Consider the following 18,719-nt stretch of genomic DNA (forward strand, 5'->3'; position numbering starts at 1 on the left):
AATGGCTCAAGAATTCTTTCTTGGCTGTTTGCTCACGAACGCAAAACTTCCAAATTTCATCATAGTGGCCGTCATACACCTACATTTATGAACGTACGTGATATAAAACCTTACTAAAAGTGACTGCTTTTTCAGTCACTGTCTTTGTTTCCAAAAACTTGTTCTAACAATGTAATGAAGAGACTGGTCACCAACTCTGAGGCCTAAGCCCACAAACATTCTCATTGCCGCTGCTCAGTTATTCTGTCCCATCATAGCAAGCTTATCCTCAATCTCCTCTTCAAATATAAAGTACTTATTAGTACATAACTTACAGGAAAAAGAAGACATGGTCCTTATCCTCAAGAGCCTATAGTTTCTTTCTTTCTAAGATTTCTCTTGTCCCAGTATTCTGAATTCAGAATTTGGAGGCACTTGGTATACCTGTGCTATGAAGCATCTAAGTTTTACCTCCTCCATGCTGGATAAAAGGTAGTTGAAATAGGTGTTCCAATTATTAGGCAAAAGGCTGGAAAGAAAAACAATAAAAGCAAAACTGTCATTACCACAGAGCCAGAAAAATTCACAGATTCTAGGATTAGTAAACTCTTACAGAAGAAAGCCTGCCACTCCTTATTGCTCATATTATATCGATAAAGATGAACTGCTTCTCAAGCTGAAAATCTCATTTTCTATACTATTAAAAAATAATTCACAATGCCCAGATAGCCTTAACAACAATTTTTACCATTCAAAAAAGATGTAATTCCAATCCTATGCACTCTGATACTGAAGTTTATCCCAGAAGGTTTGTATAATATTTGAAAAATCAAGTTCATATTTTAACCATATTAACCATAACCATATTAACCCTTAAAGGAATAAATCACAATTATATGACAGATGTCCCTTCCAATAGCAGTCAATAAAATTCAACATATTTCTCAAGGTAAAAACTCTTGGCAAACTAAAAGACAACTTAATAAACTTGATAAAGGGCATCTACAAATTTATCCACACAAATATCATACTTAATGGTTGTTATTCAGCACCTTCCACTTGAAGTCCTAGCCAGTGCAAATGAGCCAGAAAAAGAAATACATGATAGAAAGATCAAAGGGGAAGAAACAAAACCGTTTGAATCCTGGCTTTGCCACTTACCAGCCATGTCACCCTGGACAAAATACTTAACTCTGTGCCTCTGTTTCCTCATCTATAAAACGGGGACAATAAATACCTCCTTCAGAGAGTTGTCTGAAGAATAAATAAGTTAATATTTTAAAAGTATGTAGAAAGTGTTGGACAATTCAGAGCACTGTAAAAATCTTAGATAAAAAAATAAATTATTCACACATGACGACTGTGTACACAGAAATGTCAAAGAAGCTTAACTACTGGAATTAAAAGTTATATTCCCTAGATATGAAATTACACAAAAATCAGCTGTATTTATATATACTATCAGTAACAAACAGAAAATGGCATTGAAGAAAATATAAAGTTCCCCAGGAATAAAATTTAACAGAACACACAAAAGACCTCTACAGGGATAATTATAGACCCAATGTAATCCCAACTAAAACTGGCGGAATTCAACGTTACTCTAAAGTGGTTATGGAAATGTAAAGTGTCAAGAATAGTCAACACACTCTCCAAGAAAAACAAGGTGGCAGATTTGTCTTACTAGATGTCAAATACCAAGACTGATGTCTAAATAGTCCATTAACTCACCTGGGAGAAGATCTCTTTCTGCAATGCTCATCCATTTGGTTTGGATCTCTTAGATCTTTACACTGTTATCTAAGCAGAAATGCTCTGTATAAAACAGCACTATCCAATACCTCTAGTCCCTTTATTCCACACTTTATGTTTTTCATAACACCCATCATCTGACACCATTTTAAGCTATGTGTATGTTTTTCATGTCTCTCTCCCCCAACTATAGTATAAGGTCATTGAAGCCACGGTGTCTGATACAATGTTGTATCTCCAGTCTACTTTGTTACTTAGTTGAATACATTGGCAGGAATCCCAAAAATTCTGACTAGCATATGAAATACAATGATTAAATTTGAACTAAATTTAAAACCTGCAAACTCCCTTTCACTATTCATCTATTAAATGATGGTTACCAAAACACTGTAACTCTCCCCAAGTTTACAATACTATTCTGAGCATTCAAAACCCACCAGTATGTAAACATTGGCTTTTAGCAATGATAACTCATGCTTCAATAAGGGAAATAAATAAAACAAGCCTATTAAAAGGAACCATATAAAACGTAGCCCTGAGAATCCTAATGACTCTGGCTATAAAGGCAAAATGATCAGAGAACAGGAGGTTAGGTATTTTTCTCATGTAGGTATTAATAGCTATGATGGTTTTCAACATGTATTTTATCCTTTGGTGGTCAAAGTTTACATTTAACTAGACAACATGCTGTGGAAAGTCTTACATATTTACAAATTAACTCAATTTGCAGTGAAAATAATAGTGATGGACTGTGTAAATTTACCATAAAAGCAGATTCAGTGCTCTGAGGCTGGGAATTTGTATATTTAAGGGAATCCCAGTAAACTGGTGGTCTACATAACGAACAGTACAGTAATGCCATTATAATCTTTGTATTCTTCTCTCTCACTACTCTGTGACTTTTCCCCTGTAGGCCTTAAAAAAAGCAAACTACAAATGGTCTTACAAAGATTTTGGTGAGTTTAGGCCTGCTTGAACCCTGGAGTATTCTCGTGTTCTCAGAGTTGAGCTCCAGGGGAATTTGGCTTGGTCCTAAATTAATCCAAGTGTGAAGGATCCGTGGCAGATGAAGGAACTTCTGAAACCAGTGGAAAGGTTTAGACCATTTTTTCAAGTGAGACTGCGGCAGTACTTGTTGAGGGCACAACCAGAAGTGGAATGAGGTACACTGAGTGCACTGACCTCCTACGTGGCACCACTTTTGCCGTATTCCTCCAAAACTCATTTCACTTTCCATTTAATCTTCGCTCTTTTACAGAAATGTCAAGAAGGTGGGCAACATATGCATACATATTAGTTTCATTATTAACTATGTAACAGGAAATTTAAACAATTACCAATGCATTTTCTAGAGGCTATGAGGATGGAAAGCATTTGATTACAATTACTAGCTTAAATTTAAATGGCTCTAGTTTCATGGTCTTATGTTGCCAGAGAAAATCTTAGAATAGTCTTTTAAGATCTTTTTACTTTTCTGTTAAGATGAGGATTTATAATACTTATCTTTTCACAATTTAATGATAGATCTATTTACTTTCCAACCAATTCACTTTAAAAAATAAAATATGTTGATGAATAAAGCAGCTTCTTTCTAGAGGAAAGGCAAGTATCAGACATGAAGAAAGGACAGTTTCTAACATTGTTTGTTGAGACTTTCAGCAGATGCTTCCTTTTGGGCTGAGACTAGGATACAGAATCATCTCAATAGCTTGCAAGATCTATAAATACCTGCTATATAGCAAATAAGTATTCTTGTTCTTATAAAAACACTTGCAAACGAACCATAAGGCAGCAATACATTAGTATTTACATTTATTTAATGTATGCAGTTTACACACTCACTGTTGAACAAAATTGGAATGCAAACAAATATACAAACACGATAATAAGCATTATCAAATAAAATAACTGGCACTAGTGTTATAAGCATATTAATGGACCTGGTGAGAACAAGTGATGGAAGAAGACTGCAGCCCAGGGCATTTTTCTTTTTATCAAAAGAAAACGCTCAGTAGCACCATAATGGTAATACTTAACAGAAACACTTAAGATGGAACATTTCAACTGCTATCATTGAGGTTAACCTGTTTTATATAAGTGAATTAACAGTATAGGCAGTATTTTGGCCAACTTCTGTTTATGTCAGCTGACCACCCTCCATAAACAAAAGCAAAAGAAAGTAAAGCCAGCCATACACGGATCCCCTCCTCAGTACTTGGTACAAACTCTGCACCGTGCTTTGAGCTCATGATCAGAGAAGATACGCATGTGTTAAAAACTGAGGTTATGTAATCACTGAAGCCTGAGTGTGTCTTTGGTAGGCTAATACTTTTTCAGCGTTGTTATTATTAATCATGTTTATCTATCTTGTATTTGTCTACATAATCCAAAGTGGCTAGAGAGGACACTATGGAAAACAATATAGCAAAATCTTCAAACAACTAGGCCCTTAAAATCCAGTCTATTCCAAAGGCACCAAGAATCAATGGGGTGCAAACGTCCCCTTGGTAGAAGGTGACTTTTTTGTAATACTTATAAACTAATGGAATTGTATTTTGTAGTTTTATAGATCTTATTTGGTGCTGTCAGTATACTTAATTACCTACTTTTACACTTTGCTTCTAAGATGGCAACAGCAAGATGCAAGATATAGAGAGAGTACCAGGTATTTCTATTTCAAAGTTGTGCAAAAACTGCCACAATCTTGCTCAGAGTGTCTAAGTATCCAAATGGTAGCAAATGGGCTGCATTAAGCTTTATATATCCACATTGCATATGAAGAAAAAAAATGAAATTTATGCTCAGTTATGAATAGAAATGTTACAAAGAGGATCATATACTGAGAGTAACCTGCAAAGTTCTTTAAACAGTATCCTTTAGTGGTTTCAATAAAATGTCACTAACCACTTATCCCTAAGCCTCAAGTTTTCTTCATAAGAATGTTTCTAATTGCATTAGTACTTTATACTGATTATAAATTAAGCCAAATTTCTATCTAAATACACGGTATGTGCTTCAAGCATTGTTTTGTGGTGAACACACAAAACATACTTCTCTTAAGAATTATTGTCCTTACAATAATGCACTTTTTAAAGCCTTCATTTCATAGTTTGGTAATTAAGATCCACATGAAACACAATGCTTTGCTGAACACAGAAAATGTATCTGCATTAGATTATGCAACCTGGCATTTGCTGGTAACTTGAAACTTAAAGTAGTCACATGTAGTTCAACCAGCTCCAAACAAGGTTGTTCAGTGGTAATTAATTTGCAGCATTTATAGGCCTAAATTTCAGTCTGAATTGCAACTTTTAATTCCATTGTCTGATGTGAGTGGTTATTATTTGTTTCTTTTAGTGCATCACCAAAATATAAATCAACACTGGGTTTTATTCCATTGTTACCATGTTCTTCAGCAATATGATTCAACTGTGGAACTTCTGAACACGAGGCAGTTTTGGTAAGCACAGAGATGCTACACTGATGTGGAGAATTTTCCAGACGGTCATTTTCTACCTCAGGAAGAATGTTAACAGTAGCAAAGCGGGCATGATAATCATTGGAACCATGACTACAAGAAGTTTTCATGCTTTCTAGGTCAGAACAACTAAATTCAGAAAAATGACTAGAGTGCGAATCCGCTACAGATGGCATACTGTCACTCAGGGATGGAGCCTCAAATTCACTTGAGTTCGTGCTTTGCTGTTCTAACAACTGTGCATCCATGTCCTCTCTGGTCTCATTTATCTTCATGGTACTCTTTTTCCTCAATTTACCACTTTTTGCTTTCTTTCCTGCTGTTGCTTCTTTGGACCACTTGGTGGCACCGGATTTACCTTCAGGCAAGCCACTGGATGAACCACCAGGATGACTCCGAGCGGCGCTGCCATCCTCCACGCTACTACTTCCGCTGTTGTGCCTGAATTTAGATGGCTTTGATTCAATATCTACTTGCACCTCCAGACTGTTGCCTTCTCTGGAACACAAGAGTAACAAATATAAACAAATTTCTAACTTCCTTTTATTTTGATTCAGGTTAACAGCAAAAGGGGAGGGATTCTGTGTGAAAAATTCAAAGACTACATAAAAGCTGTCAGAACAAATTGATGTAGGACAAGTTCTCTTAAAAAATTACTTGAGGGGCGCCTGGGTGGCTCAGTCGGTTGGGTGGCCGACTTCGGCTCAGGTCATGATCTCATGGTCTGTGAGGTCAAGCCCCGTGTCGGGCTCTGTGCTGACAGCTCAGAGCCTGGAGCCTGCTTCGGATTCTGTCTCCCTCTCTCTCTGATCCTCCCCCATTCATGCTCTGTCTCTCGCTGTCTCAAAAATAAATAAAAAAACATTAAAAAAAATTTTTTTTAAATTACTTGAAATAATAGGACTATATTTACAATAATGCTTTAATTAAAACAAAAAACAGAAATAGCTACATTTATTGCTTATGCTGTTCCAGGTACTATGTTACCTTCTCCATTTTTTTTCAGAATAGCTTTATGGAGATGTAATTTACATATCACAAAATTCCCGTTTAAAGCACACAATTCAATGTTCTCTAGTGTATTCACAGAGTTGTACAACCATCACACCACCACCTAACTTCACAACATTTTCATCACTCCCACAAGCAACTCTGTATCCACTTCCACTGCCTGTCTTCCCACCCCGACAACACCTAATATACTTTCTGTCTCTATGGATTTGCCTACTCTGGACATCTCTTCATTTGCTTTTCCCAGAGAACCCAATAGTTGGTAACCACTATTTATGATAGTTTTGCCTAATGATAGGAATAATTCTTTTAAAATTAATTTAAAAAATACTTTAACTTTTGGGGCACCTGGGTGGCTCAGTCAGTTGAGCGTCTGACCTCGGCTCAGGTCATGATTTCATGATCAGGTCATGGGTTTGAGCCCGTATCAGGCTTTGTGCTGACAGCTCAGAGCCTGGAGCCTGCTTTGGATTCTAGGTCTCCCTCTTTCTCTGCCCCTCCCCCACTTGTGCTCTGTCTCTCTCTCAAGAATAAACATTAAAAAATTAAAGAAAAAAATCTTTAACTTTATAACAGTTCTTTCCTTACTTGTCCAACGGGATGTAGGAATTCAGAATAGATCCTGCCATTGCTTTGGTGCTGGCATTATCACTAACTGTTCCCAAGCTGACTGTGCCAGATTCTCCACTTAGACTGTACCGTTCTTTCTGTACATCTGCTTGTACTTCCAACCTTAAAAAGCAGGGAGGAGATAAAAACTGAAATTACATATAATATCAGACTACTATAATACATATCTTCAAATAATTCCATTAAGAATCCCTAGGAATTAAGAAACTATTTTAGAAACAACTACCAGCATTTTTTTAGTCTCCTTTTATTTGATTATTTAAATTCTACTGCAGCACACTGAACAGTACCAGCCATCCAAATAAAATAGGAAAAATTAGCTGTCTGCCAAGTAAGATACTAACAGAATAACACAAAAAGGACATAAAGGATTTTAATTAAATATGCTGGCCATGTTTGAGTGTGAAACAAAATCTGAATACACTAAAAGCCATTCTACTTGACAGAACAATGAATCAAAAAATCATGAGCATCTATATATTAAAAATGATCCTATGAATTTGACCTGATTCTTTAAAAAAGACATAATAATAAACACCACTATAACTTAAGAGTTTGTATTTAAAAGCAACCTACCTGAAAATAAGATAAATACAACCAATTTGACTTTTGGGGTGCCTGGGTGGCTCAGTTAACTATCTGACTCTTGATTCTGGCTCAGGTCATGATCCCACAGTTCACGAGCTCGAGCCCCACATCGACGAGCTCTACATTAATGGTGCAGAGCCTGCTGGGGATTCTCTCTCCCTCCCTCTCTGCTCCTCCCCCACTTGCTAGCTCGCTCTCAATATGAATAAACTAAAAAAAAAAAAGATCCTGGGGCACCTGGGTAGCTCAGTTGGTTAAGCATCCGACTTCAGCTCAGGTCATCATCTCATGGTTCATGAGTTTGGGCCCCACGTCAAGCTCTCTGCTGTCAGCATGGAGCCCACTTTGGATCCTCTGTGCCCTTCTCTCTTTGCCCCTCCCCTGCTAGTTTTCACTCTCTTGCACACAAAATAAATAGATAAGCTTTAAAAACATTTTTTAAAAAGATCCTATAAAATATCTGATTCTTTTAAAATGACATAATAATATAACTTAAGAGTTGTGTTCAAAAGCAAGCTACCTAAAAACAAGATAAATATGACCAATTTATCTTTTAATTCATGTATACTTTCTTACATTAAAAAAGCTAATAAACAGAAGTAAAGAATACTGAATTAGAAAAGAAACAAAGGAAGATAAAAATGCTTTACATTTCTCCTACTTATCTGTATGGCTGTTGGTAAAAGACTTGGTGAGAATGAAATAAACATAAATACACAAAAGGATTCAGGTGGACTAGACTACCCTGGCCTCAGTTCACACACTCCCACATATCCTGATTCCTCCTGCTCCCCTAGGCCTTAACCCAATGTCTCTTTTTCTAACATCCAGCCGCTGCTGTCTTGAGAGGTAAGGTCCAGGCTTAAGTATTTCCTTTACTGTGCCTACCAAAGCAGCTCTAGCACTGATTCATAACATCAGATGTGACAAGCGCAGTGAAAAAACTGGCAGAATGCTATGCCATAGACTTGGCTTTTACCATACCATGGGTCTATACTATTATGACAGAAAATTCAAACAAGTAAAAACCTCCTGTTCACCACTAAGATTCATTTTTAATATTACCATTTTCAACTCTGACACAGCCCGGTTATATGTAATCATCATAATGATTACATAATGACATAATCATTCAAAATTCTTATTTAATGAATAATTTGTAGTTAACAGAAGGCAAAGAGAAAAGAAAGCACACTTCTCTTACCTGTTAAAACAGTTTACCATGGCACTTCCTGACAGACTCCCTGTTATACTGGCTCCAGCCAGAGCCATGGTACTGGCCGTTTCACTCAAGTTGTCTCGAATGGCTCCTATTCGATCCATGTGGCTTCCACTCGCGCTCAAACTGCCAGTCAGACCACCAACACTTCCCTCCCCTATGCTAGGGTTGTGTCTTGCTTCTGCTACTGAAGTTGTGTCTAAATGCAAATATTTCAAAGAAATTAAATAAGTGTGATTATTAGTTTTCCTCTTCTTAAATTCCTCTATGATTTCAGATAGGACGTTTTATTATAAAACATACACAGGAACAGAAAAGACATCTGGAGTCAGGAACAAGTAACTATGGAGTAAAGGGAAAGAGAAGTATCTCAGAGTTTAAAAGCAGATTAAGGACTAACTCTCAGTATTAAACTGTCACCACTTTTTGCCATAATAGAACTGTATGGGAACAGACGGTCGCTACACTTGTGGTGAGCATAGTATAATGCAGAAACTTGTTGAATCACTATGTGGCACACTTGAAATTAGTGTAGTACTGTGTGTCAACTATACTCAAGAAAGAAAAAAAATAAATAAATGAGGAATGAGAAGAAATGGGAGAGGAGAAACTGGTTTTCTTTTTTTTTTTTTTTAGGATTAAAAATACTAGGATTTTTGTATGCTAATGGAAACAAATAAATATGATGAAAGCAAGTACCTACTATGTTCTGGGTGCTAAAAATACAGTAACAAAGAAGACACATATAGCCCTCATCCTTAGGAAACCAAGTAAACAAAAAAGTTATTACAAATTGTGATAAGTGCTTTTAAGGAATCAAATTTTTCCCTTTAAGGCAAAATTGGCTTAAAATCCCACCCCTTCCCAAAAAAGTGGTCAGCACTTTTTAGAAAATCCAGATGATTTAGGAATTCTGTAAAAAATGTGACGGTTGAAAAAGTTAGCTGACTTTGGAGGCAAATATGTGAGTTTCCAACAAGGTTCCATTTAAACTACTTATTATTCTCCAGGTCAAGAAAATGGGCCAGAAGCTGATTTCTAGATATGTCCTACAGATCCAACTGTCTGTAAGCTATTATAAGATCTGATACCAGGGGAGAAAACTATTCCAGACAGAGAGAACGGCAAGTTTAAAAGTCTACAAGTAAAGGTGTACTTGGCATCCTCAAAAACACGAAGGAGGGATGGTATAAGATAGGAGAGTGACAAGAAAGAAGTTCAGAGATGCAGCCTAGGACAGATCATGTGGAGTGGAGCTGTACAGGCCATGGTAGGGATTGTGGATTTTTCCTAGAGCACAGTTGGAAGCACTAGCAGAGTTCTGAGCACAAGAAAGACATGATCTGATTTATGTTTCACAAGTTATCACTATGGCTACACTGTGGAATAGTGAGTGGAAGATAAGATGATGGATGAGCTAAAGAAGCTATTACAATAGACCAAGAAGAGGATAGTAGCTTGGACTAATGGAATAGTGGTGGTGAGGGTAAGAAATGGTTGGATTATAGCTAAATATTGAAGGAAGCACCAGAATCTGCTGATGGATCTGATGTAGGGTAAGAAGGGAAAAGGAGGAGTCACTGTAAGTGAAGGTTTTTGGCCCAAGCAACAGCAAGAATGGAGAGGCTACTTAATGAGGTGAGGATGATGACTGAGAGAACACGTCTTAGAGTGAAGAATTTGGTTGCAGACAAGTTAACCTTGAAATTCTTGTTAGATATTCAAGTGTAGATTAAAGAGGAGAGTTAGATGTACAAATGTGAAGTTCAAAGGAGAGTTCCAGCCTAGACACAAATTTATGAGTCGTCAGTCTACATATTATTTAATAGAGGAGATTATAATGCAGCGGGTGTAGATGAAGACTGAGAAGAAGTAGCCAGGAGATATGATGAGATGAGAAAAGGTTTCCCGGAAGATAAGTGAAGAAAATATTTCAAGAAGGAGGGCATGGTCTACCATGTCAGGTGTACTGGTATATTAAGATAAAACCCAAAAGGTGACCATTATATCTGGTAACATGGAGGTCACTCATGACTCTGCTTTAGTGGAGTGGTAGAGATAAAACCCTAGAGTGGAAGGGTCCAAATACATTTGGAGTGAGTTCAAGACAGAATGGGAGGTAAGAAAGTGTATATTATCTTTGTACTTCTGCCTAATTCTTTCCTGAAGACAAATTTCTATAAGAAGAATTGCTGGAATATAGAACATGCACATTTTTTAAGGTTTTACTCCTACTGGTAGTCTATGAGGGCCTTTTCATTCTCTAGTTAATTCATATTTCTTTGAATAACAGTGGGTTGAAGATATTCTCTACTCACTGGCCATCTGCATTTCTTCTTTTATGAACTACCTTTCTCTTCATATCCTATCCTTACTGACTTGTAATATTTTAAGCAAAATTGAAGACTGAAAGTCTAGAACTTCTAAGACGTTACATTTCCAGTGTAGGTTAGATACCTAGAACCCTTCCACCCGTTTTCATCCATTCACCTTTCCTAGGCAGTATTTCAATGATATACTTCTGGATGAATGCTATTAGGCCTCTGGAAAAGAAGGCAATGGAAATTCTAATTTGCATGTTATCTATCCCCTAACATAAACTATTAATAAGTACATTTTCTTCCTTTGCTTAAAGGACTTACCTACAGCTGTATTAGTTCCACCAACATTTATATCATTTTCATCATCAAATTCAATCCTGACTCCTTTTCCATTGCCTGCTGAGACTCCACAACCTCCGCTTCGACAGAGAGAAATTGGAACAACACCATAGACATAGGCTAACATAATAGGAACACCAATACCTAAAGAGGAATTAAATTACTCATTAGAAGGCAAAAAATAAATCATAGAAACATGACTTTTTAGAAAGCCTTTTCAAGAGAAAATATACAGGAGAAAAGTGCTGTTGCTCTCCAACTCTTGCCCAAAGTGGATTTACCCAGCTGATAAGGGGAACAAACAAATTCAAAGCTCTGAATCTTTCAGGTGACACTCATGAGGTGAAAAAAGATGTCAACCTTTTTAAGTGCCAAGTCTTCAAACTGTATGGGGTGAGGGAGGGAATAAGCCACTAAGAATCTACCAATTATCCTAATGCTAGGCTCTTGAGTCTATAATACTTTTAACCAATACAATTACTCAATGAGAGGTTTTCTGTAGGCTCAGTTTAAATTGTCCTTAAATACAAAAGTAATTATCGTTGGGATGAGCACTGGGTGTTGTATGGAAACCAATTTGACAGTAAATTATATTTAAAAAAAAAATACAATGCTTTCAATCCTTCCACAAAACTTAAAACTTGAGATTATTGTATTTTTAAGCATTTTCTTACCTACAGTTACTGCAGCTACAACTGGAGATACTATTACAGACAATGTTACACCACCTGTTATGGCCAAATTCCGTTTGTGCTTTGAAACGTCCTTGCCTTCGTATCGGTTGTGAATCTTGAATTAAAAATAAAAACGAGGTGAAGATTTAAAAACACATCACGTATTTAATTTAAATGAAAGTCTAGACATACATTTGATAGTAATTTAAAGTGAGTTCTTTTATAATTTCATTCACTTAAGTGTCCTAATTGAAGACAAATGTTTTAATGTTCTTAAACCACATTCTTACACATAGTTTACTCCTTATTAATAATTTGCTTCAAAAAGACAGTGATTTAATAGATTTTACTTTGTGTTTACTTTTAAATAGTCTTGAGTAAATGTATAATCTTATTCAAGAATAGTTAAAATCATGTTTTGAGCAAAGAAGAAATTAAGAATATTATTTTCAACACAGTTATGAATTGGATATTTACTAACAGGATTACTCCTAAGAAATTTAGCATTTCACAGGTTTCTAAATAAACATCCCTGAATGGTAAAAGTTGGCTTCTAGGGGAGATTTCTACAACTTTTTTTTTTTAAATATTTATTTTGAGAGAGAGAGACAGAGAACGTGAGCCGAGGAGGGACACAGAGACAGACACAGAATCCAAAGCAGGCTCCAGGCTCTGAGGTGTCAGCACACAGCCTGATGCGGGGTTCAAACCTATGAACCGTGAGATCATGACCTGAGCCGATGTCAGACGCTTAACCGACTGAACCAGCCAGGCAGCTCCCCCTGCCCCATTTTTAAAAAAAATTAACCTTTAACAAGCAGTACGAATAAGCAAACACCACTAAATAAGTCACTTAGATTCCTTTTTATAAAGAAAAATATTATCAAATGACTCAGAATCCTGGGGTCCCATTTATAGCTCAAAGTAAAAAGGTGAAAGACGGAAAAAAGAGAATGCTGCTGCCAGGGGACAGAAGTTAGATCTACTTAGCATCTTTGTATACAATATAAGTAGTAATAAATAGAATTTAATATCACTTTGAAAGTGGCTTGGGAGATACATGAACTTCAAGAAACAGCTCAGTATCTGGGATGCCTGAGTGGCTCAGTTGGTTAAGTGTCTGACCTCAGCTCAGGTCATGATCTCACAGTTTGTGAGTTCAAGCCCCATGCGGGGTTCTGAGCTGACAGCTCAGAGCCTGGAGCCTGCTTCCGATTCTGTGTCTCCCTCTCTCTGCCCCTCCCCTGCTCATGCTCTGTGTGTGTCTCTCTCAAAAACGAATAAACATTAAAAAACAAAACAAAAAACAGCTCAGTATCTTTGGTCTCGTGATTTGCAAGGGCTAAAGCTAGTAAGTACATTTCTCCTGTTTCAATAGAGATTCACAACAGCCTTCAAAAGTGTGCAAGTAGTCTCTAACATAAGATACTTGACTCATGAACAATATTACAAGTGAGGTTTAATAAAATTATTATTATTATATGGTTATTTTGAAGGCTATGAAGTACAATGAGTCTTGTGAAATGTATTAAACAGTGAGAAAGCTGGGGTGGGGAGGTGGGAGAAGCATGCGTGGGACAAGAAATGTTCCTATTTCCTAGTCAGAATCTTGTTTCCCAGCACTGACTATATGTTCCTATGGAATGGGCCTCTATAACTGCCTCAACAGTCCCTGCAGGTAGAGATGGCAGCCCCTCCCAAAGGTATCTTTCATTACCCTTCAGTACTGCAGCTAATTCTTGCTCCTCTCCCAACTACCATTCCTGAAAAACAGCACTGAAGCAGAATAAAGCCAAAACTAAAAACTGACAGAGTAAACAGGAACCCTCCAGAAAACTTTTCATCCTTAAGCACTAATGTTTAATTACAGTGATCATATCATACTACTTCTGGTTCAACTTAATTTTTTCTATTTTACTATTTTGTGCCACATTTTCTATTTGTTATTGCAAATAAAGACTAAACTTTTAGGTACTTTATCAACTTAATAGGTTTGCCTGGGCTGATTTGTATCCCCAAATACCGCAGAGAAAATTGTTTCAATGGAAAACTAATTCATCAACTTGTAGATGTCTGAAAAAAGGAGACTGGTAACTGCACCTAAGACTTGAACAATGAGGTAAATAATCCCTCCTCTATAAATTATTTGTAAGTGTGTGCAGTACAACAGTCTCTATTTACCTTCTACTTCTATTTCTAAGTATCTGAATAAACAGTTTTGTTTTTAGCAAAGGCTTGCTTTGGATAATTACATGAAAAATTATTATAATCAGCTATTATGTATGGGACACTTTAAACAAGCTTAGTTACTTAAAACCTTCCATAATAAACATTTGGCTCATAAGTATCTATGTTTATCCTTGGTCCCAAAGCTAATTTTTTAAAAAAATAGTATGTATTGTTATTTTTCTGATTATAAAAGTAATATATGTTGAATATTTAAAAATGTGCCTGTTATATGGAAAAGGATCAGCTTTGTCTTGAGTTTGGCCCCAAAAGTCTTAACTGGAATTTAATGAAACAATTCAAAGGGAAACAGATTCTGACTCAACATAACAATTACAGATAACAGGCAACAGAATGGGCTGCTTCAGGAGTTGGTGTTTCCCCCATTACTGAAGTGCCCAAATGGCTAGAGGAATTTATCAGGATTCTTACATAAAGAATGTATCTGGGGGCGCCTGGGTGGCGCAGTCGGTTAAGCGTCCGACTTCAGCCAGGTCATGATCTTGCGGTCCGTGAGTTCGAGCCCCGCGTCAGAGCCTGGAGCCTCTTTCCAATTCTGTGTCTCCCTCTCTCTCTGCCCCTCCCCCGTTCATGCTCTGTCTCTCTCTGTCCCAAAAATAAATAAACGTTGAAAAAAAAATTTTTTTTAAATAAATAAAAATAAAAAAGAATGTATCTGTGTTTACATCCTAGCTCTGCTTCCGTTTGTGTAACTCAAACTTTCCTAAACCTCAATATTCTAACACATAAATTTCTGTGAGTTTAAAAGGAGTCAAAGTACGTAAAACACCCAGCACACAGTAAGGGCTATATGCCTCTGCTCTATTCTGCAATTAGATACCTTCTATAGTTACTTCTCAATTCTGATTTTCTATTAGCCACTAAGTGACTTCTTAGCCACTTCACAAATTATCCCTTTAACTTTTCAAAAAAGAATTATTGAATAGCTAATGAAATATAATTCATCATTCACAGGCCACTCACTGGTAATTATTGGTGTTTGGACCTTCAAAAGATTGTTATAATCTACAAAACAGCATATTTAGTAATAGCAGTAATCTAAGAAAATAAAAGCTTTGAACTAAAGTTCAAAATAATTCAGGAACTGGCTAATTATTCTTTGCCTTGAGGGCATGTGTTTTTTAGCCATTAACTTTTTCTAGACCTGACTTTACAAGGATATACATCCATGCAAAAAATATCAGGTGTGTCCTTCAGTACTTTACACTTAAAGTTAGAAAGGTTTACAAGTGTACTCAAGTTTTCAGATTCAGGTAATTTCAAAGCAAGTCTACTTTTTAAAAAAAAATTTTTAATCTTCATTTATTTTAGAGAGAGAGAGAGAGACAGAGTGTGAGCAAAGGAGGAACAGAGAGGGAGACACAGAATCCAAAGCAGGCTCCAGGCTCTGGCTCGAACTCATGAACTGCAAGTTCACGACCTAGCTGAAGTCAGATGTTCAACTGACTGAGCCGCCCAGGTGCCCCAAAGCAAGTCTACTTTCTATGCATTCGTATGAGTTTGCTGAATGCTGAAAATTTATTATTTTATGAAAAATAAAGTAGTTTTATACTGAAAATACTAAAAATGATCTTTCAAAACAAATAAAAGGCAAAACAAAAATCATCAACCTTAATCCTAAAGATTTAGAATAAGATATTAAACTAATAAGGAATCAAGCATTTTACCTTACGGCCCACATAGACAGGAATGCCAATAATCATTGCAGGGATAGCAATGCCAGCTATTAAAGCAATTCCTACAGGAGCACCAACAAGTGTCCCCAGCTGCCACAATATCTTCTTCTTTCGGCTCCAGGGTTTCTTCCCCCAAAAAGTACAACCTGATGGACTAATGAAAAAAATTATAACTGTAACCACGGTAAAACATAATAATGACTACAGTACATTAAAGAAATGACTCTAAAAGAATTTTCATACTTAGGAATGAGGTTTTTTCCCTTTCTTTGAATTCTAGGTTCATTAAAAGCCAAAAAAAAAAAAAAAATCAGTGTTAAGAATCACCATAAATTATTTTAAAAGGATACTGATAAGGGCACCTGAGTGGCTCAGTCGGTTAAGCGTCAGACTTTGGCTCAGATCATGATCTCACGGTTCTGTGCTGACAGCTCGGAGCCTGGAGCCTGCTTCAGATTCTGTCTCCCCACTCTCTGCCCCTACCCTGCTCACACTCTGTGTCTCTCTCTAGCTCTCAAAAATAAACATTAAAAAAAAAATTTTTTTTTAAAGAATACTGATAACTAGAATTCAGGTTAAATATTTATCCCTAGTTCTCCATTAGCTGGAAAATGTTAGTTTTTGAAGAGTAAATTAATGCAAACATGCTTATTTCTATCCCTGTTTTAGGCATACAATTATCTGATTATATTAAGCTCACTTTGTGGAATAAATGAGGAAATTTATATATGAGAAAATTAAGTGGAATTATTTATGACCTAGCATAATTACATGGGGGTATAAAATACTAGCTTTCTAGTTTAAAAAAAAAAAAACAAACAAACAAACACAAAAAAAGAAGAAATCTAGGTTTCCTATTTTTGACTAATCCCAAATGACAAGCACAATAATTTGGTTCCATTTAAATTTATGTAACTGAAATAAAACACATCCCTCTAAGAATCTTATAAGCACCGAGTTTAAAAATGCTTAGGATAACACAGTTTCAAATTCTTTTACAATATAAAATTATATTTAGATATAAATAGCTCCTTTTCCCTTCCCACCCAAGTACTAACCAGGCCTGATCCTGCTTAGCTTCCCATATCGGACATGATTGGGCGTATTCAGGGTGGTATGGCCACAGACTAAATAGCTAGCTCCTACTATAAACTTACCTTAAATAATGTAAATCTGAGATTTCTTTCATACATAACCAACAAAACTCACAACCACAGACAGCACATGTCATGTGATTACAGCTCCCATCATTCATCTTTATTATATAAGCAGCACATCGTGGACATGGCTTTATATCATCAGCTATCAGGAAAACAGAGAGACCTGTTTGTTTAGTACATAAAACTGGTCTAAAAATAACAATTTTAGTAGATAATCAATTGCAGCAATGCCAAAAAAATCTTAACATATCAGATTGTTAACTGAAGAAAGGAACATACTTTATATTAAATTTTCAAATTGTAAACATTTTCAAACACAGAACAATGAGAACAAACAGTGACAAAATAATAAAAAGAGAAAGGAGAACCAAGGACAGCCCTGGGCAAACTGCAAACTACATAAAGTTTGTCTTTGTTCCTACCTCATAGCTGTCTTCTCTGAGTGGCACTTGATATTCTAAAACTTTTCTAACCATCTCTACTTTATTAAAATGTAGATATTCTTTATACTACAGAATAGTTATCTTTGTCCTTTTTTTAATTCATTTATTCAAATGCTGTTTCTGGATAATGCACAGTAATATGGTTACAATGCACACAGGTGCTAAGTTAAAATCAAATGGTACATAACTTTTGGAATCACTAACATAGAATACAAGTTATCTCAAATTACACAACTATTTTGAACTTTGGCATCTAAGAGCAACCAGTAAATTATTTTCTATTATTAGTAGTGAGGTATATTTTCTAACTATACACAGTTAAGAAAAGATACGCATGGTACTAGCCATTGGATTCAAGTATTTGTTCCATTTTCTTACATGATAAGCATTAAACTATATTCTAGTTTCCTTTCTAAAAGTTTTATGGTCATATTTTACAGTGAATTCAGCTTTCCTTACTGCTTCTTTAAGAGCCAAAGCTGGTTTTTAACTTAAGAACTCATCAATGCTCACAATTAGTATTTTAACAATTCAAACAATTTTGAGCAAACTGGTAACTCTATGCAGCCAGATCAAGAATATAAAAATTAAAAATATCCGTAAGTCATGATTTCAATGATCCAAAGGACATAAAGTCTGCATTAAAATATTTTTAACACTGGAGCATAAATTTTAAAAAGCTAGCTTTTATAGGTGATATAATGTCTAGTACATCAAATTAAAGAAATACTAATACTATCTGCTTAACTGGCATATTAATTGATAAACTTCCTCATTCCAGAGTATACTCAAGTAGTAAATATCTCAATTAGAGGTGGGAGTAAAGACACTCGACTTTGGCTCTGATACATTCAGAACAAAATGAAAGGGGACATCCTCATTCATTCTTATGTTCTAAAAACACAAAACAGCCTTTTAATACGCTTAGATTACATGTTAGAGAATGAACACCATAAGGGATTTTTTTTGAGGTCTCCTTATAGATGTGCATGTTTTCACTGTGTACTTATCTACAAAAGGCTGTTTTGTCTTTGTCTCTTTTCTTAAAACAAATTAGAAAAAAATTCACTGTGTACATATTTTTCTCTCAAAATGCAAAAATCCTAAATAGAGCTATTTTACTGATTAGATGGTCAACTGATGCCCCATTCCCTGAGCATCAATTAATCCACAGCTGCTTTATGTTAAAAGTTTCCTGTTTG

At 35.9% G+C, this 18,719-nt stretch overlaps 1 protein-coding gene across 2 annotated transcripts in view; it reads right to left on the reverse strand.

Moving 5' to 3' along the window:
* Positions 1–3,526: 3,526 nt before the first annotated feature.
* The window catches only part of RNF19A (ring finger protein 19A, RBR E3 ubiquitin protein ligase), a 57,143-nt gene continuing 41,950 nt past the window's right edge, over positions 3,527–18,719 (reverse strand). For both annotated transcript variants that reach the window (XM_047842275.1, XM_047842276.1), the window contains exons 4-10: positions 17,072–17,216; positions 15,906–16,068; positions 11,992–12,106; positions 11,300–11,461; positions 8,643–8,856; positions 6,809–6,952; positions 3,527–5,707 (exon numbers count right to left, since the gene is read on the reverse strand). In XM_047842275.1, coding sequence (XP_047698231.1) covers positions 5,017–5,707; positions 6,809–6,952; positions 8,643–8,856; positions 11,300–11,461; positions 11,992–12,106; positions 15,906–16,068; positions 17,072–17,216 — 1,634 coding nt within the window. In that variant the 3' untranslated portion in view covers positions 3,527–5,016. The remainder of the gene's footprint in view (positions 5,708–6,808; positions 6,953–8,642; positions 8,857–11,299; positions 11,462–11,991; positions 12,107–15,905; positions 16,069–17,071; positions 17,217–18,719) is intronic.

This window comes from Prionailurus viverrinus, chromosome F2 (assembly GCF_022837055.1).
Source record: "Prionailurus viverrinus isolate Anna chromosome F2, UM_Priviv_1.0, whole genome shotgun sequence".
NCBI classification, from domain to species: Eukaryota; Metazoa; Chordata; class Mammalia; order Carnivora; family Felidae; genus Prionailurus; species Prionailurus viverrinus.